At 47.6% G+C, this 23,901-nt stretch overlaps 4 protein-coding genes across 5 annotated transcripts in view; 2 read left to right on the top strand and 2 right to left on the bottom strand.

Moving 5' to 3' along the window:
- Window positions 1-18,165, top strand: part of form3 (formin 3) — a 26,751-nt gene extending 8,586 nt beyond the window's left edge. Inside the window, exons 2-11 of the mRNA XM_017240857.3 lie at window positions 5,659-6,071; window positions 7,180-7,354; window positions 9,982-10,015; window positions 12,508-12,655; window positions 12,880-13,913; window positions 13,978-14,328; window positions 14,391-14,770; window positions 14,865-15,393; window positions 15,450-15,583; window positions 15,646-18,165. Coding sequence (XP_017096346.2) covers window positions 5,889-6,071; window positions 7,180-7,354; window positions 9,982-10,015; window positions 12,508-12,655; window positions 12,880-13,913; window positions 13,978-14,328; window positions 14,391-14,770; window positions 14,865-15,393; window positions 15,450-15,583; window positions 15,646-17,597 — 4,920 coding nt within the window. The 5' untranslated portion in view covers window positions 5,659-5,888 and the 3' untranslated portion in view covers window positions 17,598-18,165. The remainder of the gene's footprint in view (window positions 1-5,658; window positions 6,072-7,179; window positions 7,355-9,981; window positions 10,016-12,507; window positions 12,656-12,879; window positions 13,914-13,977; window positions 14,329-14,390; window positions 14,771-14,864; window positions 15,394-15,449; window positions 15,584-15,645) is intronic.
- On the bottom strand, window positions 17,849-20,207 carry msl-3 (male-specific lethal 3). The gene is made up of 6 exons (XM_017240858.3): window positions 20,001-20,207; window positions 19,687-19,865; window positions 19,077-19,628; window positions 18,510-19,000; window positions 18,368-18,452; window positions 17,849-18,310 (listed from the first exon to the last, which is right to left on the bottom strand). Exons 1-6 carry the CDS (start codon window positions 20,100-20,102, stop codon window positions 18,187-18,189), a joined length of 1,533 nt encoding a protein of 510 aa, XP_017096347.2. The 5' UTR covers window positions 20,103-20,207; the 3' UTR covers window positions 17,849-18,186.
- Window positions 19,864-23,547, top strand: BBS1 (Bardet-Biedl syndrome 1). Of its 2 annotated transcripts, none has more exons than XM_017240749.3 (4): window positions 19,864-19,986; window positions 21,267-21,573; window positions 21,629-22,696; window positions 23,036-23,547. In XM_017240749.3, exons 2-4 carry the CDS (start codon window positions 21,300-21,302, stop codon window positions 23,503-23,505), a joined length of 1,812 nt encoding a protein of 603 aa, XP_017096238.2. In that variant the 5' UTR covers window positions 19,864-19,986; window positions 21,267-21,299; the 3' UTR covers window positions 23,506-23,547. The 2 variants fall into 2 exon arrangements, with proteins under 2 accessions (XP_017096238.2, XP_070135446.1); XM_070279345.1 differs by lacking the exon at window positions 19,864-19,986 and adding an exon at window positions 20,851-21,057 and having other exon boundaries at window positions 21,119-21,573.
- Window positions 23,537-23,901, bottom strand: LOC108124870 (Acyl-CoA binding protein 4). The gene has a single exon (XM_017240751.3). It carries the CDS (start codon window positions 23,848-23,850, stop codon window positions 23,596-23,598), a length of 255 nt encoding a protein of 84 aa, XP_017096240.2. The 5' UTR covers window positions 23,851-23,901; the 3' UTR covers window positions 23,537-23,595.

Below are 23,901 nucleotides of genomic sequence, written 5' to 3'. Positions count from 1 at the left end.
TAACTTTCCTGAGATTAAAAACAAAAGTGACTAGTTTTTACTAACTATTGGACTTCTACTATTGTCTAGTTTATCTTTCCGAGCTGTGACGACCAGGTTCTCCCTCTGTGAGTCACGGTCGCCATATGTGGGCGACCCAATGACAAACAGATTCTCAAACATAAAACATAAAGGCGATAAACCCGCCTAATCTCGCCGGCTAAATATAGTCACAAGATACATCGATAAGCCGTGTGTGATGTGCGAGTGTTCATGCGGAAGTTGGAGTTCAAATGCCGCAAACCACAAGCTATGAGCCGTGAGTGCTTGTGAAGGACAAACACGAGGTGCCTCGATACCAGGCAAAAAACCATTCAAAATTGTGGCAAGAATCGCACCCAAATCACACCCAAAGCCAAGAAGCTGACTAATCATTTAAGCCCGAACCGCGACTCTATGAATGAAGTGAGGAAAACAATTCCAGCTCGTTGCAGGAGCCCACACACAGAAACTAAATCTCAGAAATCTCGGATCCGAAAAGATGTTGAAAAAATAGAATAACTTGAAATGCGGCAGCGACGGCAACTGAAACCACAAGTCAATGTCAGCAGCAGCCCGGTGGCAGCAGCAGCAGCAGCAACACCATCTGAGCCGCATTTCGAGCATCTGGGTGCATTTTTTCAAATGAATCACACACATCTGCCAGCTAAGAGTTTGAGCTTGAATCTGAGTTTGAGCCAAAAACTGAAAAACTGAATTGTATGTAGGTTTCGTGGCTCACTTCTTTTGTGTATTTTATGCTTTGTGCTCATTGTTCGGGGCTTTGTTGGTTTGGCGGCATGAACTTTTGTATTTTGACAATTCAAAGTTAAGGTCAACAAGGGATTTGAAATGCTGCAGTATCTGTCTTGACTGGCTCTTTGTATTTCTGTCTTTGGTGCATTGAACCTTTTTGGCAAGCCGAACTCAGCATAATTAGCGCTCATTGTCGGCTGGCCCTGAAAGCCGACTGGCTGGCTAGCTGGCTGGGTGGCTATCTGGCTCTTGACTTTTTGTACTTTTTAGGCTTTTTAGGCGGCACTTGAGTGGACATTGACCACTTGACGGGCTACATTTGTTTGTTTCGCATTTTATTAGTTTTTGGGGGCAGTTTGGCAGTTGCTGCCACCTGTAAATGCGGCCAGACATGTTTTCGGCCTGTGGGGGGGAGGGGACTGTCATAAATGCAAGCATTCGAACAAATTTATGCACTTTGGAGCTCTCTGTCGCCGATTGTAGAACCTCCAGCACCTGGACCCGGAGCTGCGACTTGCCACCGAGCAGCTGCATGTGAACTGGGCCTAAAATCACGATTGCCATAAATAAACTTTCGCTTTTCCATTGTGGAAATAAGCGTGAAAATTGCCCATTAGCGGGTTGTATTTTATAGGCTTACCACATAGCCCCAGAGCTCCAGAGACCCAGTTCCAGATACCCAACCTGTTGCCTTCATTTTCACACTTTGGCGCTTGCGTAAAGTCCCGTCGAAATGGAAACCAAAAACAATAGAAACTTTTCCAATGAAGCGGCTTTTGACACATTTGATGGGTTTTTCGTAGGGCTTCAAGTGCTCCCCAGCACTCTCATCGCCAGTTGAGTCCATTTAACCCGAAACCTAGTGGGTCTGCTCATAAATTCTCATCAGCGCCGGCCAGGGTCGGGGGAGTCCCCCATGGGTGATTTCTAGACATATTTCGGAGTGGATGTGACACTGCCCGCGTTTTCTGTCAAAAGTCAACTAGAGCCACGCGGCGATCCCAATGAGACCCAATCAAGAACCAGGAGGGAAACGGATTATCCCTCATTTCAAATAGGAAGCTAGAGCTTTGGAATAAATATTAATAAAGATCACATGCATCTGGAATGATGGACATCATTATTTAAAGAATGAATGTTTTGAAAGTAAAGTTGTTGATGTGTTTTCATTTCTGAAGTCACTCGTGTTTGTTTATTTAATGTAAATTATTCCGTCAGCAAGTACTTTATATTATTATCATTAAAAACAAGTCGTGAGTCTATTTTTGTTGAATTACGAACCCCCAAATCATCACTCATGGTCCATCCGTAGAACTAATAGAATCATCTGGTTCGAAACCCACTCCCCGAGCTGGGTGATCTTTGTGGTTTTGTGGTCATCATCAAAATGCAAAACCTACGCAATAGTTTAGTCACTTTTTCGGCTGTTTAACTGGCCCGTGGGCTGCATTTTATTTATTTTCGTAGTCAAACGTTCTTTTGTCGACCGTACATTAAACTGGCGATCGCCAGAGTATTTGTTTTGTTTGGCTCTTGATTTCGGCTGTTACGAGCCGCCCACGTCTTAGCCGAACAACTGGATCTGAAACTGGAGTGGTGTGGAGTGTCCGATCCGTCCGGTTTTGCCAGCTGTTCCCACTGATTACCTTAGCCCCGGCTAATTGACGAATTAAGTCAAGTATAGTAAGTGCAAATGAGGCGCACCCGGCCACGCCCTAATTGCTCACTTTACACGCCTCCTCCTCCGCCTCCTCGCTGACGACCTTGGTGTCTGCCACTTAAACTTGACACACAACCCAAAAAGTGCAAGGCAGTATCCTTAAAAATTATTGCATTGCTCACGACGACGACGACGACGACGACGACGACGACGAGTGCCTGATGTTGAGTTAAAAATGGCAACACAGGCTATAAAATGTATCCCAATTTCAAGTACGATTGACTTTTTGTATTTTTAGCTCATATTGGAAACACATTGAAGCGACAACCTCAGCAACAGCAACATCGGCAGCAACAACAATCGACAGTGCCACATGGAGCTGTAAAGATGTTTTTACCGATTTTAGAAGTCATAAGGTCAATGCTGAGAGTGCCAAGCGCCAAGCGCCAAGCTCCAAGATCGTGTTTTGATTGCAAGTTGCTGTTGTTGATATTGCTGCTGCTTTTGCTGTTGCTGTTGCTGCGATGTTGCTGTTTTCTGTTCGTCTGCTGTCAAGTGTTATGACTCGCTCTGTCTTCCATCCGACTCCATCTGTTTTCTTTAATGAGAAGCTGCAACAAAGCGTCGGTTCTGTTCCGAGCTCTGGTTCCCAGACAGATTCTCACACAATTTGTGGCGTTTGTTGATAAGGCTTATAGCTATAACCCCATAAACAACCAAAATGAAGTTGCCCAAGAGCAAGAGATTAAAATGCGGGGATCTCTAGAATAAATTATGTGATTAATGGCCCCTAATAGTAGTCTAACTTTCCGGGAGTTTCCACTTTTATCAGCGGCGTTTATTATTAAGTGCAAACACTTTTCCGAATGACTGTTTATTTTACATATTTTATGCTTATTTATTTTGTTGCTTTTGTGTACACATCAACATGCAAATGCAAAAGCCGCGTTGACGGCTGCCTGCAGCCATAAAAATTCAATAAAAATTTATGAAAACTGTGCAGTCAGCAACACAACAGTCAACAACGGCCGATTAAGCCGCGCAGACACACCCGTCGAGGCGGCCCAGAGCCATCCACTGCAGCTTCGTTTGCTACAATTTGTTACAGGTGGCGGCCAAACAACAACACCTGTGAAACGACCTTGCGCCTATTGCGACAGATGCCGCGGCGGCCACGGTAGTTGATCTTCAGCTGTTTGCTTTGGTAGATCTCCTCAAGCGTGCTCGAGCAAGTTGGTCAAGTGTCCTAGCTGGTAAATACCTAGTCGCTGATGAGCACCGATCTGGGCCCAGCCCATGCCAGTTACCAGATACCAGAGTCATAGTAGTATCTCTGCACTTTGCACAACATTTAATCACATTAAGGCATTCGGCATACGCCCCGTGGGCCTTTTGGTTAACTGGCAACAGCATAATTTATTCCACACAGCATTATAATGTCGCGAGACATTGAAAACGCCGACAGAAACGCCGATCTGTGGATTGGGCTGAACGGTTTTGAAATTCGTGAATTATTACTTGCACTTTAACATGGCTCGGAGCGGGGAGCGATGACTTCGAAAACATATCCACAATGGCTTAGCAATTTGTGGGCATGTGGTTGACATTTTATTGACGACGCCAGTGAGTCGCCAAAGTGCCGTGCCACCTGTCGGTGACGGGCCGGCAGGGTGGGGCAGGTCTGGAGCGGGGGTGGTGTTGCTGGTGCCACAACGTGAAAAGCCATTTGCGCCTGTCAACGCCCGCTTTTGTTCCAGCTCTACGTATATACGTTCCAGCCAAGATAAATGGCCAACCGAGCCTTTTGACAAGACAAATTCTAATTAGACTCCCCCTTTGGAGCACTAGGCGGGTTCATTAACATTTCGACTGGACCGATTCCGATTCCGATTCCGTGTCCAATTCCGATTCCCAGGCCTCTCCCTTGGCTCTGGCTTTTGTTTACAACTCAATTCGGTGGCTTTTTCAGCGGCTGCTGTTTTGCAATAAATAGCCACAATAATGCGATGTCCAGTTCGCTGGCTAATGGAACCAGTTTTATAGATAAGCATTATTAATTTATTATCACTCTCGGATGTGGCCAGAGTGTGCGGATATATGCGGGTGTTGTGCTAAATTATAGTCTGACTTTCAACACTATGTCACACAGTTGGGAGTGAATCTCTCTGAAACTTTGGCTCAGGTTAGGCAATTATGCCTATTTTCATTCGAGTTGTTTATTAAAACACTTATCTTTCTCCGTAATCTGTTCCAGATCACGATGTGATGCCAATACCTACCCCTAAAGATCACAATTTGCATAGCTTAACAATGCGATTGCTATCAACCGCTAATTGGTTGAGCTTATAGCCCAGTTATGCCGCCCAGTGTAGACTGGAGCTGGCGAATATATCTTCGATTTGATTAAGAACTCGTTTTCAACTCTCCTGCGAAGAGCACTTGTCTGGGTTATCGGAAATATCATGTTCATTGACGACATCGACTGACAACAAGGCATATCGCCAGGACGCCTGTCCATTAGGCTGATGTGGTTTCAGTGATTTCATTGGCGCCCCGCCTCAGCTCGTCAAATGCCACATGAATCCAGCATCTCGTAAAGTATCTGAAAGGCGAAAAACAATAGCAACAACGGCAATAACATGAGCATTTAGCGCACACACAAATTATAATTTCAAATATCGCAAAGTGCCACTTGAGATCAGAGCTCTTAACAAAAATGTTAAGCATTTTATCGGCTTTGCCTTTTGTTGTACTTTTTAATGAAAAACGTTACTTTAATATGCTTAAACGCTCGGAACCCAAATGACAGACTTTGTCGGCGGGTTAGACGGAGACTAATCGAACTGCGTTCGCGTCGAGTGTAAACAAATTAACGAGATCATTTTTGCGGGTAATTGAGATGCCGATATCGGGCCTTAGAAGGCGGAACCCGCCAAAGGTTGCCTTTGATCTTGTGGCCGCAAATCGCGTATCGAAAATCCGAAAATCAGTTACGCCCCCTAGGCTCTAGGCCTGACCAAATTAATTTATGACAATTGCCTGAGCGGCCTGGGGCCGAGAATGAACCGATCGTAAATTAATTAAAACTGCCTCGAGGGCAGTGGACAAAGCCCTCGAAAATATGGAACAAAGCGCGCGACCCAGGGCGACAATTGAAGGGCTCCAAATGCAATCACTGCCAAGAAAAGCAATTTCAAATGAATTTTCCATTTTCCCTCTTTCAGATTCCGGGCACGAGGAGCACCCGGCATGACGTGAACTGCCTAAAAATTCCATGCGAGAACCCAAACCTTTGCAACTAGCCGCCCCAATCGATCGCCACGATACGATTCGATCCGATTGCCCCCGAAAAGCGTCCGATTCGGGGACGTGATCAGCCCCAAAAAGAGTCACCATTCTAGCCGCTTCCTCACCCGAAAGTTACACAAAGAACCCACAACACACAGCCGCCACGATGGACTCACGCATCGGCCTGGACTACATTGTCGAGAATCGTGACTACATAGCCAAGCTGGGCGCAGCTCTGGACACGCAGAACGCCACCGTGAAGAAGCAGGTCTTCGAGCTCCTCTCGGCACTCTGCGCCTACAGTCCCGAGGGCTATGCGCGTGCCATAGAAACCCTAGAATTTTACAAGGTAAGTCAGGGGTGCACTTCTCAACGAACGCCTTTTAATTTTCCTAATATTCACAATTATGGATGGCAACTAGTCACCAGGAATATAGAGAAATATTCCACAGTGATAGTCCCTTCCCTATATCTTCCCCAATTCTCACCCGATTCTCAAGCGGAGTATCTTAAACGATTTCTGGATCGATTTGCCACCATTCTGCATCAAAATCCTGAGACAAAATATTTTTTAGATTTTTGTTCATTTTTCTTATGGGATCCCTTGGAAATGGGGTTTTCCCCTATAGGGTCCACAGTAATGGCTATATCTTTCCCAATTCTCATCCGATTCTCAAGCGGAGTATCTTAAACGATTTCTGGATTGATTTGCCACCATTCTGCATCAAAATCCTGACACAAAATATTTTTTAGATTTTTTGTCCGATGGGATCCCTTGGAAATGGGGTTTACCCCTATAGGGTCCACAGTGATGGCTATATCTTTCCCAATTCTCATCCGATTCTCAGGCGGAGTACCTTAAACGATTTCTGGATCGATTCTCCACCATTCTGCATCAAAATCCTGAGACAAAATTTTTTAGTCCTTTACTGCGTTGAAAACTTTCGACCAAAATTATAGTTCCCTGCAAGGGTATAAAAATATCAAATAAACGTATAAATAGCATTATTAACCCCTCCTTTATTGGCAATAATTTAAACATAAAAGTTCTCTATTTCGTTAGTCTAGAATTTTTTGTACAAATCCCACTTTTTACTGTCAAATGGTAATTTGAGTCCCCCTAAAATTTAATTTTATTTGAAACATCGTTAAAATGGTCGATTAAGTTGTTTATTTAAGCTCGATTGCAATCTCCGACGAGACAACTCAAAATGTTAAAGCTAATTTGTAAATAAATTTGTGAAACAGGTTACATTTTTACTTTATTTTAATTTATTTTTAAAACTTTTTCTGGGATGTTAAAATCTTGCAAGTTGACTTCTAAAAACTCTATAAAGACAATAGTCGAGAAACATTATTGGCTATATCCCATCGATTTATTGCCGATTTTTTACTCATAAACCTACAATTATTAATGTATGGCTTTAAATAATGACCCTTCTTTGAATCCCTTACAGAATCTCAAGAAGCAGCGCTACCGCTTCAAGATTGTCATCAACGAACTGGAGCTGTCGAGTGCCACCGCCTCTCCGCCTTTGGACTACCAGGCCGCGCTGCTGGCCTTCATCAACTGCGTCATCATCTCTGCCGCCACGTTGCAGGAGAGGATTCGCATTCGAAACGAATTTATAGGTAAGATTCATCCAATGGAATCCCAAAAACCCAAAGCCGCAACAATCCCCCGTCGGATGTCGATTGCCGATTGTTTGTGCCATTGGTGCTGTCTGCGGATTCATTGATTTGATTGATGTGCCCGATGATCCAGTGCCAGTGCCCTTGACCGTATGTGCCCGGCCGGTTATTTGGCCAATATATTGAATTTGGTTTGCATGTCACCGACGTGGGGCGACTCCGACCCTCGTTGACTTGAGGTTAGCCGATAATGATGGGTTCGAGCTCGCCGAAATGCCAAATCGCCTTTGTGAATCGAGTAACCTTAGCACGTGCCGGCGATTTAGAGGCGCGTCTTGAAGTCTTTCGGTAATTGCTCTGTGGTTAGGGTACTGGGTAAATCGGTCAAACGAACAATGTTTATTTATTGCGGATTTATTAATTGTGGCAAAAAGTTGTCGGGTCATTGGGGACGTTTATTGAAAACGGAATCATTTATTTGCTTTAACGCAGATGACTCGCCAAATTAAACAAAACTCAAAGCTCTAATTCGGTTATCTGATCTAGTTCAATCATTAATCGAATAATTTATCCAAACTTGTGATATTCAAAGATAATTTCCAAGAAACGTGACAATAGGTTTGTATTTGTTTTATGTTAGTTTCGATTTTAATATCTTTCGAACGTGCCTCAAATTGGTTGCTTCCCCTTTATGGGGATTTATGGATGTCTCTGCAATATCTATATATTTTCATGAGAAAACTACTCAATAAACAAAATGTACTTAATATGTAACAAGACGTCTGTTGACAAACAAGGGACTCATTTACATCCTGTCAGTGGCATATGCCACACCCTCGTCCCCAGGCCGCAACCCAATGCCCTTGTGTGGCGACTCTGGGCTCCCGACTGTTCAAAGTTCATGAACCGCCCAGCATCACCCCTTTTTTCAATACAGTGGTGCTTTTCAGCACATACTGTCTGTAGTGGTAGTATCCACTAGGGGGCCTTCACTGTACCAGGCAGTCATCATCCCGACATTCTGACTTTGATTGAACGCGGTTGTGCGTGCGCGCAGTGGTTGTTTTTATTTCACGAGAGTACTTCCCTTTGCGCAGACGCAGCACCACCAAAATGTGGTGCATTCAATGCCGGGCTGCACTTGCACTGGTGTAGGGAGTGGGGAGTCGGGTGAAACGGTCTGAGAAGCGGCATTTTTATTGTTCTTAATTAAAATAAATTGAGCTGCGCTTTTTCAACATTACAAGAACCCTGAACACCGATGGCAGCAAAGTAGCAAGACAAATTTGAAATCTCAACGGCGACGGACAATATGTAAGTCACGCACCGCCCCCACTCCGCCCCAGCCACGGTCCACACCCTCGTTTGTTGACTCCAAATCGATTCCTGGGGCATTCCTGAGCGACACTTTTGACAAGCATCGGCCGCTTTTTGTTTGGCAATGAAACGAAGTATTCAGTTTCAAGGCTGTTGGCCCGACTTTGACTTTGTCTTCATTCGATTTTATTTCTTTTTAAAATTTCTGTTCTGTTTGAGTTTCCAGGAACAACGCCCCGCAAATATTTGCATTTTTTCAATTCAAGAAACTTAAGTGCCCAATTATCGGCTCGGAATTATTCTCCTTCAGCCGCCGGGACTTATGGCCACCATATAGCCATCATATCTGTTGTATGTCATCTGTCAGGCCACATAGCCGCCGGCTGCGAGGCATTCGCTCCGTCTGATTTATGCCCCATGATTTTCCACTCTGACACGCAAAAGTTTTTCCCATAGCCGGCCGTAAATTCAATTTCAATTGATTTATAAATCATCAGTAGGTTTACCCTATTGAGCGAATTATTTGAATCGATTTGGCGAGAATTGATTTCCAAGCTGCTGGGCTGGCATGTTATTAAACAATTAACCGCCATTTGCCTGGGTGTGTCCTCGATCCGATCTCGATCTATTGTGCTCCACTGGAAGTCCCGCTCCTTTCGCCCCAGGGCATCGCCAGTCGACACAGACCCCATTCCGGCTGAGATCTCTCCGAATCAACTTCCGAATCCGAAACAATGGCCGGACAAAGAAACTTTTACTACCCAAACTACTCATACTGAGGAACAGAATCGCACACGCATTTTAATTGTACGCCTTTTATGGATTCCAATTTCAAACAAATAAAATGACAGACCGGAGCGGAGTCGTAAAACGAAATTATGAACGTCAAGGCGCCAAATAAGGCGGCCCAAAGGAGGCGGGCAGGGGATCGCACAGAAGCGACAACGACTTTCACGAGCTTGCCGTAATTAATTTTTTTTTATTGTTATTATTATTATTATTATTTACAACACATAGACAGATAGAATGGTGGATGTGGGGCTGTGTGTGCATAAATTGATTGCCGATTGGAGTGGTGAGTGCGCAAATAAAATCAAAAAGGCGAAAAAACGAGCTTGACCGGAAGTCGTCCGGTCGGGATGCATGGGACATTGGGCGGGCCTTGGCGGGCTCTTATAGGCCGTCTATAGAAAGCCAGGTTGCCCGAGAAGGGGCAACGAATCACCTCCAGGTTACTCACTCTCATCAAATTTCATTGCGATTCCTAAGCTGCCCCCGCTTGATCAACAATTTTCTTCATTGTCTTGCAGGTCTCAAAGTTCTGCCACTGCTGAACAACCTGAGGTAAGTACTACAGTCGGAGGACTACATAACCATAAAACCCAACTATGAAATAACTGACAGACCTGCTGAAGGCGTAGTTGATATTCCGCGATGGGCGAGCGTGCGAAGATCGTTGGGTGAAACCCTGAAAGTCTCCCACAGTCGATCAAATGAGTATCACAAACAGTTTAACGATTGGGACGCACATTATAATTTGCATGCGACTTGTACCTGACAAGACGATCAACCAGACAAGATCAAGGTATGCTGACCATTTCACATGCCCCATTGTGGGAGCTGGGAGCTGAGGGGGCGGTCCGCTAATGACCGCTCAAGATGCCGCTCGGACGCTTGTCAAACATTCGTCAATAATCGCAAAGAGATGACCATTTGCCGCCGATCGGTGACCGCCGTTTGCCGATCGCATCTTATGCAAATAATCTGCGCCGCTTTCGAGTCCGCCGGCCAACCAATTAATTCAATATTTAATTAGTCAACAATAAATCAATTAGTTGACTGCTCCCCCTGCTGGCCACCCTTTAAAAACGGGTTTATTTATGGCCCTCTGGTTGACAAATTTGTAGCTTTTGCAGCGAAACTAGCAAATTCAATTAAGTTTTTGAAATAGTTCAGGCCCAAAAAAGAGCAATGGCGAGCCCCACCCTCCGTGGAACCTCCTTCGTGGAATGCCAGCCGGGGAGCAGAGTTGACTAATTGATTGTCTCCGGCCATTTGTCTTGTGGCACTTTTCCATTGACGAGACCCCTTCGGTTCTATTGTTATTAAAATTTTAACGCTCCGGGCTGGCATAAATAAAATGCGTAGTTTCTACCCCGCTATTTAATTTATTTTACTTTGAATTCCAAATCGCTTTAAACGATTTCATTGAGCCGAGAAGCGCGCTTTGATTCTCATCTAGAGATTTATGGACGCGGTTCTGCGTAGCCTGGAAGCTGCCCAGACACTCTCTAAGCGGCTTTTAATTGTTCTCCACATAATGAGTTCTAATCGAATCGAAATCTGAAGCGCTGTTGTTTATCAGCCGTGGCTAAGAATGATGGATGTGCGCTTGGATCGAGTTACTCCCTGTCAGGTTCATACATTTTGGCTAAAAATAAACCAAAAGTATCTCATTTCGATGGGATTTATTCGAGTGTGTCAGGAATAGACATTTTGAATTACCACAGAATTTGATGGAGGGTCTGAAGAGATGGAAATGGATACTACTCCAAAATAACTCTTGACTTTTATAGAAATCCATAGAACTGTTGATATAAGTTCTTGGCTTAAACTTGGCATCGCGTAATCGACTGTTCTTCCGTTTAAAGTTCAGTAATTGGCGCTTTGGTTGCCCAATTTCCTGAGCCCTGTTACCGAGCTCCGTGTTCCTCCCAGACCCGTAATAACTTCCGTGACGGCCTAAAATAGCATTTAGTCCGTTGAAACAATAACAAAACAAATGAAAACCATGTGCCAGAGTCTGGGTGTCCAAAATACCCGATGGATGTTGACGAAGTTTCTCGTCAAAATAGAAAAGAGGCCGCACCATAGAGTAGGAAACTCCTGCGCGCGCAGCACGTGGCTTCAGGAAATAATAATGCAAAAAAAGAAAAAAAAAAAACAGAATAAAACAAACAAGAGTCGGATCCGAAGGAATCGTTGCCAGAAATCGTGCCAGGCTGTCTCGCGCCGTCCTGCCTCGTCCTCGTTATTGCCTTTTTGGCCGTTCTCTCGCTCGAACCGCAAACTGCGAACCGATTTTGGGAAGCAATTAAAAAGTGCCAGTCAGTCTGCCAGTCAGTGAGTCGGTCTGTCGTCGATGCCTGGATATCAGCCTAACGGAGGCGAGGACATTGCGCAAGGACATAACGATTTTGCACGTTGCAAATATGGTGTGCCACTAAGTTTATTGCCAAGGCTGCCGCTGCCGCTGCCGCTTCAGCTGCTCCTGCTGCCCCTGCTGTTGCTGCAAGGCTGGCAAGGTGGAGTCGTCAGCATCGCCCTCGCCGCCGCCATCCCTCTCGTCCTCCTCGTCGTCAACGGAGGAGTCAACGGTTTCCGCTTCCGTGTCGCCGACGCCATCGCCTGCCGCCTCGCCATTGCACCTGCAACGACGGCTGACATTCTGCGGCTCGCTGTCCCGCTACAGCTGTGCCGCCTTGCAACTGGTGCAGAACCTAAAGTGAGTCCGCGGCGGCAGAGTTCTCTTTTCTGTTTTTTGGCAGCCTCCGGAGGTTACTCAATGTCAGCCAAGTTCTCCAATCGATTCTGGCAACTCTCAACTACTTGTGGACATTCCCAACCCCCAACCCTTCTCACACAATATATGTATCGCTTTGTGTCGCGTAGAGTCGCATAAATAAGAAATCAATTAAATCGCAGTTGAGAATTGTCAAGCGCAAATGCAAATTCGAAAAACCTACAACTGACAAATTGCTTTGACATACACGGACCGAACTGAGCCACATTTTCCACTGAGCTTAACCCACTAATGACCAACGTACTATTTGCAGGAAAGTTGCACAAAGTGTGGGCGATATCATCGTACAATTGGACGTATTCGTGGAGCAGCAGGAATGCGACGAGGCCCAGAGCCTGCAGGCGCCCGATGGCATCAATCTCAATTCGCACCTTGATGTCTTCTATGCGATATTGCGACAGGTTAGTACTCTTCAGGGGGTAAGCTTTATACTTGATGGCATTGAACGTTGCGTATACGCAGTGTGGTCATTAGGATTTGGGCAAGGTTGTGGCAAGCCAAAAGCAGTTCAATGCCAAATTTTGGATGCAAATAATGTCCACTAATGACGCACCATAACTGCCATGACTCCAAACTCATATACTTGAAGGTTCTTCTCTGAAACTAAACTATTTCTATTGTTCAGGTGGCTGATACGCCGCAGGAAGGACCATTCCTCAACATTCTGCAGCACCTGCTACGCATCGATCCCAAGGAGGCGCTCAGCGACATCGTCTGGGACACCACAGAGCGGCTCGTTCACCGCGCCACGCTCCTCGAGAGCCACGAGGATGCAGTGCGTCTGCTCCGCACGCCCAGCAGCCAGAAATTCGCCTGCCAGAACTGCCGCAGCACCGATGCCAGCAGCCCCACCCGCAAGCCATCGCAGGCGGCGGTGGCCGCGGCTGCAACCAAACCGGCACCGCCACCTCCGCCACCACCAGCGTCCGGCGGCGTTCCACCGCCCCCGCCTCCACCATTAAATGGAGGAGGCCAGGCACCACCTCCGCCGCCACCTCCGCTGCTCAATGGTAGTGCCCTGCCGCCACCGCCGCCTCCGCCCTCCATGCAACTGGCCTCACGACCCCGTACACCGGACCCACTAGCCGCGGAGGCGGAGGCGGCCGTGTTGCTGCCCCAACTAGACACCCCGGCGCCCAAGGCTAAGATGAAGACCATCAACTGGGGCAAAATACCGCACAATAAGGTCGTCGGAAAGCAGAACATCTGGGCCATCGTGGCCAGCAACCACAAGCACAACCCCATGCAGGACATTGACTGGAACGAGATGGAGGGTCTGTTCTGTCTGCAAACCACCAGTGCTCAGGGATCGCCCAAGCTGGGACGCGAAGGCAGCGGAGGACAGGGCTCTAGTGGTTCCAATGGGTGCGACACCTTGGATCGCAAGTCGAAAAAGGAGTGCACGGAGATCACACTGCTGGACGGCAAGAGAAGTCTTAATGTGAACATCTTCCTGAAACAATTCCGCACCAGCCACGAGGAGATCATCCAGCTGATACGGCAGGGCTCCCACGAGGAGATCGGCGCAGAGAGGCTGAGGGGCCTGCTAAAGATCATGCCGGAGGTGGATGAGCTGGATATGCTGAAGAGCTTCAACGGGGACAAGGCGAGGTTGGGCAATGCCGAGAAGTTTCTGCTCCAGCTGCTGGAGGTGCCCAAGTAAGTGAAGCTACCAAGATGATACTGTAGCTTTCTCTATATTATTCTTTCCTTTCTTTAATAGCTACAAATTACGAATCGAGAGCATGCTCCTGAAGGAGGAGTTTGCGGCCAACGTGGCCTATCTGGAGCCCTGCATCAATTCCATGCTCTACGCCGGCGACGATCTGCTGAACAACAAGATCCTGCAGGAGGTGCTCTATATGGTTGTGGTGGCCGGAAACTTCCTCAACTCCGGAGGCTACGCTGGAAATGCGGCGGGCGTGAAGCTCGCCTCACTGCAAAAGCTTACCGACATCCGGGCGAACAAACCGGGCATGAACCTCATACATTTTGTAGCCCTGCAGGCGGAGCGACGTAATCCGGAGCTGCTGCAGTTCACCAGTCAGCTGAGTGCCCTCGAAAATGCCAGCAAGTAAGTGGAATATTCAGGATTTCTAATCAGCCATTTTACAAGCCTTTTCCGTTTTCTTCCAGAACCACCTCGGAGCAGATCAATAACGAAATCAATACCCTGGATGGACGCATCCGAAGGATAGCCCGACAAATCGAACAGCCTGCCACAGACACGGATATCAAGGAGCAGATGGCGGACTTCTTGCAGGCCGCCGAGTCGGAACTGTCCGTGCTCCAATCGGGAATGAAACAGGTGGAGTCTATGCGCCTGAAGCTATCCGACTTTTTCTGCGAGGACGCGGCCACTTTCCGGCTGGAGGAGTGCTTCAAGATCTTCCAGAATTTCTGTGATAAGTTCCGGCAGGCGGTCAAGGAGAACGAGCGCCGCCAGCAGCAGGAGCAGCAGGCTACACTGAGGAGAAAGCAGCGCGAAGAGCAAATGGCCCGCCGGGCCAAGCAGAGTAAGTTTGGAAGAAAATTTATCTCTCACCTGCACTAGAAAAAATATTTAGCAAAAAAAACTGGAAAAACTAACCTTAATCTCTGTTCTTCCAGTTGGTCAAGCAATTACCCCCGTGTCGGATTCGGAGCACTCCTTCCTGGGCGACGCCATTTTCGATCCCCGAGCTAGTCCGGCTTTGAGCCGCCGTCATCTGGGATCTGGCGAGATCAGCAATGGATTCATTCGCCTGGAGCAGGATGGTGCCTCGCCGGACATTACTCCCAATGGCAGTTTAAGGAGGCGCCGGAGTCGAGTGCTGGCCGAGGAAGACGACCTTATGGAGTTCTTGCGTAGCTCCACAGGACCCCACGATGGCCACATCAGTCGGGAGCGCAAAGCAGCAGCCTACGGTAGTTTAGATCGCTCCTGGGCTCGGCGTGCCCGTTCCGGAAGTTCGAGCCGCAAGCGACCAGATCTGCTTAATATTGACTTTGGCATGGACCGAGAGAGGGCCAGCTCACCAGCTCCGCTCCTGCAACAGCAACAGGCACAGGAGCGACTGCAATCGCCGCTGGCCAGTGCAGCCAATACGCCGACGGGCAGTGGTCAGACGCCGCCCATCAACGAGGATGCGAAACCGAGGTGGGAAGACTTCAAAAACAATGTAATTAGTTATCATAAACTTGTGTCCTTTCCAGAATATCCCGAGAGTGGCGACAGAAAATCGAGACCTGGCTGCAGTCCAACGAGAACGACGAAAAGCAAAACGAGGAGTACAAGAGGAAGCGTCGTCTGGTCAACGCCAACCGGCGATCGCTCGAAAACGAAACTGGTGAGAGGATCTTTTCTAGCATTTATCTAGAAGTGTATATAACCACCCTTCATCCCCATTAGAAAACGAACGAAAACTGGACCCCTTGCCGGAGGAAAAGATCATGCCTTCGACAACGACAGCAACGCCAACGAACACGCCCACGACCACTAATCCCAGTAGTAATACCACTAATACCAGGAAGCCGGAGCAAGAATCAGGAAGATATCAGCGCGTCTACGCTGATTGGAAGCCTTCAAAGACGCTCGAGCAAACGGATGTGGTGGCCAATCTTCAGGCCATAGCCGATGCCCAGCCGCAAGATACACTGCATCACTACCGCCGCCAGCGACCACAAGACCAGACAAGCGCTGGAGGCCTGCACTCCATTGCTGAAGAGGATCGCCGGAAAACGTTCATTCAGAAAATGGGCGAACAGGAACGACGATCCGCCATCCGGGAGCTGCAACCCAAAGCAGCAGAGGAACAGCCGCCCAAGTCACCAAAGCCTCAGGTGTCCACTACCGATGATACCTTTGCCAGCCTGCTGAGCCATCACAAAACTCAAAACGAGATGCAGGCCTCCTCCAAAGAGGTGGATGCCGACAATATAGAGACGCCACCAGTGAGCCGTCGGGTGATTTCCACGCCCACCACGACAGTGGTAACTGTGAGCATGACGGATAAGCCGAAGGCCATTCCCGAGGAGAAAATTACCATAAGCATGGGATCAGCGGATCAGGATGTCCCCGGCCACTTTGATCGTCATGCACTGGGGCGACGAACTCGTCGCTACAAGAGACCCACAGACTACAGCAGTGGTAACGAGGAGCTACTGACCACCAGCACCCCCAAGCAAGAGGTGAAGCCCTCGTCCTCAAAGCCAGAGCCACCGCCACTGGAAAAGGTTAAGCAGAAGGAACGCACCATTAACAAACTGGAAAAGGTGGGCCGCCACATCAGCTCCATCAACCAGGAGGACGTTCGGGAAGCCATTCGAAACCTCAAGTCCCCCACGGGTACACCGGAGCGTCCTTGGAGTCCTCCGCGGGAGATTACCCCATCAAGGCTGAAGCTTACAGCCAGTGGGCACCACCACGAGCTCAACGACGAGGGCTTCGAGGAGACCCAGAGCCTCGTCTCAGACACTCCCTCCCACGGCAAGGGTGAGAGCACCAACTCCTCCTGTAACGAGGGCGTCAATGAGACTCCTTCAAGGCAACGTCCGCTCCAGAAGCAGAAGCCCACTACCACCAGCATCTCGCAGATGGGTAGCCGCCCAGCCGACCGCCTGCAGCTGTCCAGGACCCGGAGCAGTAGCTCCACACCCTCTGCCATCAAGTCGCAAAGCCATGTGGCCGCCCCGCAGGTGGCCACGGTAAAGAGGAGTGCCTCCACAAACCGCCCACTACGGATGCCCAATGGTCAGCCGCTTACCAGTGCCGCCCCGCTTCGGTCCGCCTCGGCGGTGAGACGCTCTCCGCAGGAGCAGCAGGTCCTCGCAGGTGTGGAGCGCAGCAGCTCCAGGAATAGCCTACGATCATCACGCTCCTCTATCAACAGTGGCGCCTCCACGCAAACAGTAGTCAGGCGACTTCCGTCCGTACAGCGACCAGTAGTCACTGTGTCCGTTGACTCCTCGCCAAGCAAGAGACCTCTGGCCGCCCAGAATCTTCGTCCCACGCCGGGCCGGGGAGTGCCCGCCAGCAGAAGCAGCAGCAGTGGATCCAGCGTGGGTCCTAGTGTGATCCTGGTGCGCAGCAAAATGGGCACCACAGCGCCCAGGACAACTATCAGTGGCAGCACCAGTTTCAAGGAGAACCAGTCCCAGTCCCAGCAGCCTAGCCCCCAATCCCGAATGAGCGCCGCCCGCAGCGTGGTTCTGGTGAAGAACGCCATGAACCAGCAGCAGCAACAGCAACAGGCCAGAATGAGTCCAAGCACCCATCCCCAGCAGCGTAGCTCCGGAAGCAGTCGATCTGTGAGCAGTTTCATGCGTCCCACGGCCAGCAGTGCCACCAAGCGGCAGAAGTAGAAGATCCGGGCCGAGCCGGGAAGACCTCGTCCAAGTTAACGTCCCAAGTTTACACATGTTACAAAGCGAATGCATCCAAATCCAAGCCGTCCATGCGACAATTTCGAATTTCTAGGCAGGATCTGTCACACAAAATATAACCACATAATTGTTAAAGTTGCAGTATTTTTCAGAAATCCGTAGATTCCCCTGCACATTCCATCAGACCACAGAGTTTCCGAATCCCTGACAACAAACTAAACCGAAAGACATAATCTTGCAATTCTTAGATTTATTTGAACACAAAACGAAGACAAAAATACTAGCAAGTAAAATTACTTAACTAAAACTTAGGCTAAGAAAAAAAATTGAAAAAAAAGGCAAAAAAAAATGTTAAACTCGTATTTTCCATATTTAACATATAGATTGTAGCCATTATTCGATTATACATGTGTAGGAGACTTTTTTATAGAAGCGCGTTATTTACAAAGTGTGTAGTTGAGGAAACCAAAACATGAAATCATGAAATGACAATTACAAATCTTTAAAATAAAAGAACATAAGCTTTAAAACTGCATAATAAATAAAATAGTTTATAATTAACTAAAATCTAGGCGGACATCTTAATGGGCTGGTCCAGAGAGTCCAGCAGCTCCCGCTGCAGCTGCTCCTGATGAACGGTCGGGTGCACATAGTTCTCCTTATCGAACCATTCTTTGTGGTTTTCCAAGTAGCTAAAAAGAAATACTCTCTTTAGATTGATACACAAGAAAGTTGTTTTAGTTACTTACTTAATGAATGAGTCCAAGTGTGGCAGTAGATCCACTAGCTTCTGGTTGGATATGGGTGACACGTTGAGGAATTCGGGCAGTTTGACTAAAAGACAACGTATGTGAGCCATTGGATAACCACCAACTTTCACCAGCAACTTACTCATCATCCTTGCAAGGTGAGGTGCTCCGAACACCATTGACTTTTCCGGTGGCGACTCCGCCGAAAGCAACCTCCAGTTGAAGGTCTCGCAGAGGAAACCTCGCATCTCTGGCGGTAGTTTGTAGGCGGCAGTAAAGGGCGATGTTCGTTGATCGTAGGCGTGTGCTGTGTTTTTCCCGGTGCTTTTCACGATGTACAAGAGGCATTTTTGCAGCTGCTTCTCGTACTCAATATCGCCCAGAATTCCGCCATCAACGCCGTTGCTTTTGTTGGACACAACAGGCGTACCATCCATGGAGAGGAGCTCCGTGTCGCAATTGGGATTTATGTAGTCGTAGGAGTTGTTAAGCGCAATGCTGCAGTTACGCATGTTGTCATCAGTCAGATAGTTGTGGGTGTATTCCTTCTCCTCTTTGTAAAGCAGGTGGTCGTCCACGTGGAACTCAAAATAGATCCTAATGCCATCGACCACCTCCTTTAGCATGCAGACACTGAAAGATAATAGTTCGATGAGGGATGTCATAAATTCGGAAGCTATCCTATGTTACTAGGCACAAGTTTACTTACTTGGACATTACTCGGTCGTATTCCCGTTCCATACGGGCGTTCCGGCTTTGAGTGTTTCTGGCCCGAGAGCTATCCTGCTTAATACTAATGGCCAGCTCAACGGCACGCTGTTTAACAAAGTTTTCCAGTATGGTCACAATGGGTATTTTAGCGGGCATAGCATGCTGCTTGCCCAGCTTCACTACCATGTTGTAGTCGTATTCCATATACTCGCGTAGTCGTTCGCTGATGCGCAGCATTACGCGTTCCTCTGGCTCCAGCACATCCATAGGCATCTCTTCCACCTGTCCTCGGGTGGTTTTAAGTTTAGCCTCAGGGGTAGATGCCGGCGCTCCAGAACCCTTCTCTTTACGGCCGCCACTGTTGTCCCTATTATTGCGAATGCCCCTGCCGGAGCTTCTATTATTGGACGGCATTTCCTGATCGGAGATAGGTGTGGTATCCAATGGATCAAATGCTGAATCCTCAACGTAGGTACCAAGACCGCGGCCTGAGCGCTTTTTCTTCGAAGCCGGCTTATCGGGCGTGCCCTTGTACGAGTAGTCGCCCCTTCTGCAAATGGAAAAGTGGATTAGATAAACGAACAGGCCTTATGTCCATATTCACCCACATCTGCAGCTGAGCCGCCTCAGCCAGTTCTCGCTGAAGCTGTCGGTTCTCTTCGCTGTCTTTCAGAAGAACACTGGCCCGCACCGAGCGGTCGTAGGACGGGCGCCAACCCTGGAAGTGTATCTTGTAGTCGTAGTACCTCAGGCCATGTTCGTTGGTGCGCTCGAAGACTGCCAAAACCTTTCGGTTAAAGGGGAAAAGCGTCAATAGTGTTTTTAATTAACTGAAAAATCAAATGCGCCCTTTTCTTTTGACGTTTGCCTGACGTTTGTCGGCGCGTGTGTGGGTTGCACTGGAGTCGGTGTGTGTACAAACCTTGCTGGTATACAAAACTCTCTTTTTCGACTTGTCAGGCTCGTAGCAAAGGACGATCTCGCCCTTGTTGAATACCTGAACCTCGTCTTTAAGCTCCGTCATCACTCGGAAAACAAAAGTTAAATATTTTCACTTAAATCTACAAAATAAAACAACTTAACGCTGGCGTCGGTCTTCCTCTTCTTTATTTTTGTGGCTGTTTTTGTTGGTGTATCTAGGGATGCAAGAAATATATCGTATAAACTATCGTAATATATTTATCGATAACATATTGCATTTCCGTTAATTTAAATAAATGATTTTTTATAATGAATTTATTTTTTTAAGTTTTCTTATGAGTTATTTGATATGTGTAATAAAATGTGTATAAAATGGCTTTTTTTGAGCTTTTTTTTCCGAAGCTCATAACTTGGTTCCTATTTGGTTGATCGAAAATTGGAATACTGTTCCGATTTCAGCATAACTATTATTAACAACTAATACTTTCTTCACTTAAATCTGAGCATGTGAAATTTTCTCAAGAGTTTTGAAATTTTCCTTAAAAATTGCCCAAATTCGATAAAAAATTAATTTATTAAATTAATTAATTAATTTAGATTTTAATAAAGAATGAAAGATATATTCCCCAGGAGTATTTTAATGTGATCCTCAAAGAAATCGGATGTATACTTTTGAAAATACACGTTTTAATAGAGAGTAAAAATTAATATTTTTATTCAATTTTCTAATGACCAATTTCCGACCAAGTTTTCGAACTTTGGATGATCACAACTCAGTTATTTGTTGTTTGATCGGAGAATGTTGTATCATTTCAATCTCAGAAAAAGTTATATTTTCCAATAGTACTTTCTCTAGTAAAATAGAGAAACTTAAAATTTTTTCGATTTTTTGAAAATCATAAAAATTGTCAAAAATCGACCAAAAAAGAGTTTCTATGATTTGGATACCGATTGAAAGATATTCTTTCTACAAGTTTTTTGATGTACACCTCAGAGATATCAGATGCATACTTTTAAAGATATAGGTTCCAGTAGACGCCAAAAATTTATGTTGTTATGTAATTTTATAGTTCTTAGTTTCTGAGCAATTTTTCGAAACTTCGAAATTTTTTGATTTAGGAATCTTCGAAATAAAAATGTATTCGATAGTGGTAATATTTTGGAACCTCGATATCCTGTAACCCGCTTCAGTTGCTAGGTTTCCGGGTTGCTAGGAAAGCGAAAAACCAAAACACTGAATCATCTGTTAGTTTTCGCACTGCCGCAGTCTAGGAATTCTTGATATCCTGCCTGTTTTGCCATGGCCGGTGCTCCCAACTGGCTTCATGTGGAAACGGAGGATGATAGTCCAAAGATCACAACCCTTTCCAGCTGCCTCACCTTAAGTGATGTCCAGCGGGATGGATATGTCCGCCTTCTGGCGGCGGACATTTCCCTGGACGAAACATCTCAGGAGCCGACGGCCACTCTCAAGGTTTTTCGAGGTCTTAAGCTTAAGCAGGAGCAAACCCTCCCGGGGATTCCGGCGGCCATCACGAGTCTCTATATTGACGAATCGGAACCCAAGACGCCTGGTAGGAGGGGTCTCCCTAAAATTGTCCTGAGTGACCTTGCTTTTTTTCCTTTCAGTGATTGCCGTAGCCATCGCCGAGTCCGTGCTCTTTTACCGAAACCTCAAGCCCTACTTTAAGTACACCATTCCCGCCCTGGATTCCGAGGAACTAGAGCAGGAGGTATGGCGTAAGCTGCCGGTGGTGAAAACCGAGAGCCACCCTGCCCTTCTGGACTCTCTGAAAGACCTCGAACATGCCAAGTTGTCGCGTAAGTCGCAGCGACTTCTCCAGCTAAGCGAGGAGGAGCGCGAGGGCTTCATCAGCACCCACAAGGACTCGCCGGTGGGTCGTGTCGGCAACATTGTCGCCATGTGCTGCCTCAAACGCATCTCCAGCGACGCCAATCCTCCCTCGCATCTCGTTCTCGCCACGGACACCGGCAACATTCTTATCCTGGAGCCGCAGGGCTTCAACCTAGTGTATGAGGGCAGGACCTGCAGCCACGAGACCGCCGTGCCGAGCATGATTTCTGTCCAGGGAACTTTCGAGGCGGACTTTTGCATTGTTGTGGCTACGCGGAACGGAGGCGTCTACTTGTTGCGCAAGTCCCACCCCGAGGGTCAGGAAGTCTTTAAGCTGGGAACCCCGCTCACAGGACTCCTGCTCCTTCCCATCGACCAGACGATCATTGCCTCCACGATGGACAACCGCTACGTTTGCTATTCCAAGCGCGGAAAGCTGCTCTACCAGGTTGCCCTGCCGGCTCCGCCAGTCTGCATTCTACCCTTACCCCTCACCCACCTAGGACTCACCCTGGTGGCCATTGCCCTTAAGGGGGGCGTGGTCAAGTTCTACCTTCAGCGCTACCAGGTGGATGAGTTCGCTCTGAAGGAGACAGTGGATGCCATGCTATACGGGCGTATGGGCATGGAGGACCATGTGCTCACCCTGGTCACCCAAAGCGGTGAGATTGTGGTTAAGATCCTGCGAAGGGTTTCACGATTCGAGCCGCGACCGGAGGATCTTGGAAATAGACGGCATAGAGGAGATCAGAACTCCATTGCGGATGCCTCGATTTTGGACAAACCCAAGAAGAGTTCTATTTTCGTGGAACAAGCGGCGAGGGAGAAACAACAAGCGAAAGGTATTTATCACCCGGAAATAGCTATTTGAATATTTAGAATTTATTTTTAGTGGAAAAAGTCATCAATCTTAACTCTTCAATGTGTTTGGTTGGCTACTGTTTTTTTCCACTAGGTCTTGGTAATCTATACTCGCCTTATTCACTCGAAACCGATATCGCTCGGCGACATATATGAATCAAGATTATAGAATGAATCAACTTACCAAAAACCCTTTCCTGGGTTCTTCCTAAAAATATGATTATGACCAAAATAAGGCCAGTGGGTCATATATTTTATTATTTTTGGAAACTTCTTCTCTAGCTCCGGAAATCGACCACTAATCTTTATCCTTTTTGCAGCCACTTATGGCAGTTTTCAGGTGGAGCTCTGGCGGGTCCGCCACACCGCCGCTCGCGCCACCATCGATGCCATCAACTCGTCGGAAAGCACCATATCCGGAGACCTGACCCACGCCCCCGTCAAACTCTCCGCCGAAGTATGCGGCAGTGGGCCTGCCTTTCGCCTCTACCTCACTGTTCAGAACCTGTCGACCTTTAAAATGGCCTCAAATCTGGTGGTGCTCCTCCATGCGGACAGGAGGCACTACGCCATCCAGCAGACTCTGGCCCGCTTGCCCAGCGTGCTACCCGGCGTGCCCCTGAGGGTTGATTTCGAGGTGGTAGCAGTGCTGGATTCAATGGATAAGCTGCCCCCAGCCACCCTAAATCCGGACAACTCCCAGATACGGGTGATGCTGATGAAGGCGGGCCAGGCCAAGCCACTCATCGCCGCCATCGTTGCAATGCCCCAATCCGAGGCAGCCTACTAAAAATGACGAGCCGGTTCTAGTAGTTTAGCGGTAAGGTTCGAGTATATTTTTAGCGACTGACAGAGAGAGAGAATAATCCTAGATCCTGGCTTAGGCGTACTTGGGGGCGTACTTCTCGTACACCTTCACGTAGGCCTCCTTGGCGGCCTCCTGGGACAGACCCTTGTTGGAGTTCCAGGCCTCGTACATGGCCTTCTTCTTGAGATCAAAGACGCCCGGCTTCTCGATGTTAACGTCGCCCACGGTGGCCTGTTTGAAGAGACCGTAGAACTCCAGGAATTCGGAGTCGGTGGGCTTCTTGGTGAAGTTCTTGGCGAGTTCGGCGGCTTCCTCAAAACTGACCATCTTGCTAAAATAGTTTCCGGAGTGATACTAAGTTAGTTCCCACCGCCAAGT

The sequence above is a fragment of the Drosophila bipectinata genome, chromosome 3L, assembly GCF_030179905.1.
Source record: "Drosophila bipectinata strain 14024-0381.07 chromosome 3L, DbipHiC1v2, whole genome shotgun sequence".
NCBI lineage: Eukaryota > Metazoa > Arthropoda > Insecta > Diptera > Drosophilidae > Drosophila > Drosophila bipectinata.
The sequence above is the reverse complement of the archived record's forward strand: the minus strand, read 5'-3'. Positions and strand labels throughout refer to the sequence as shown.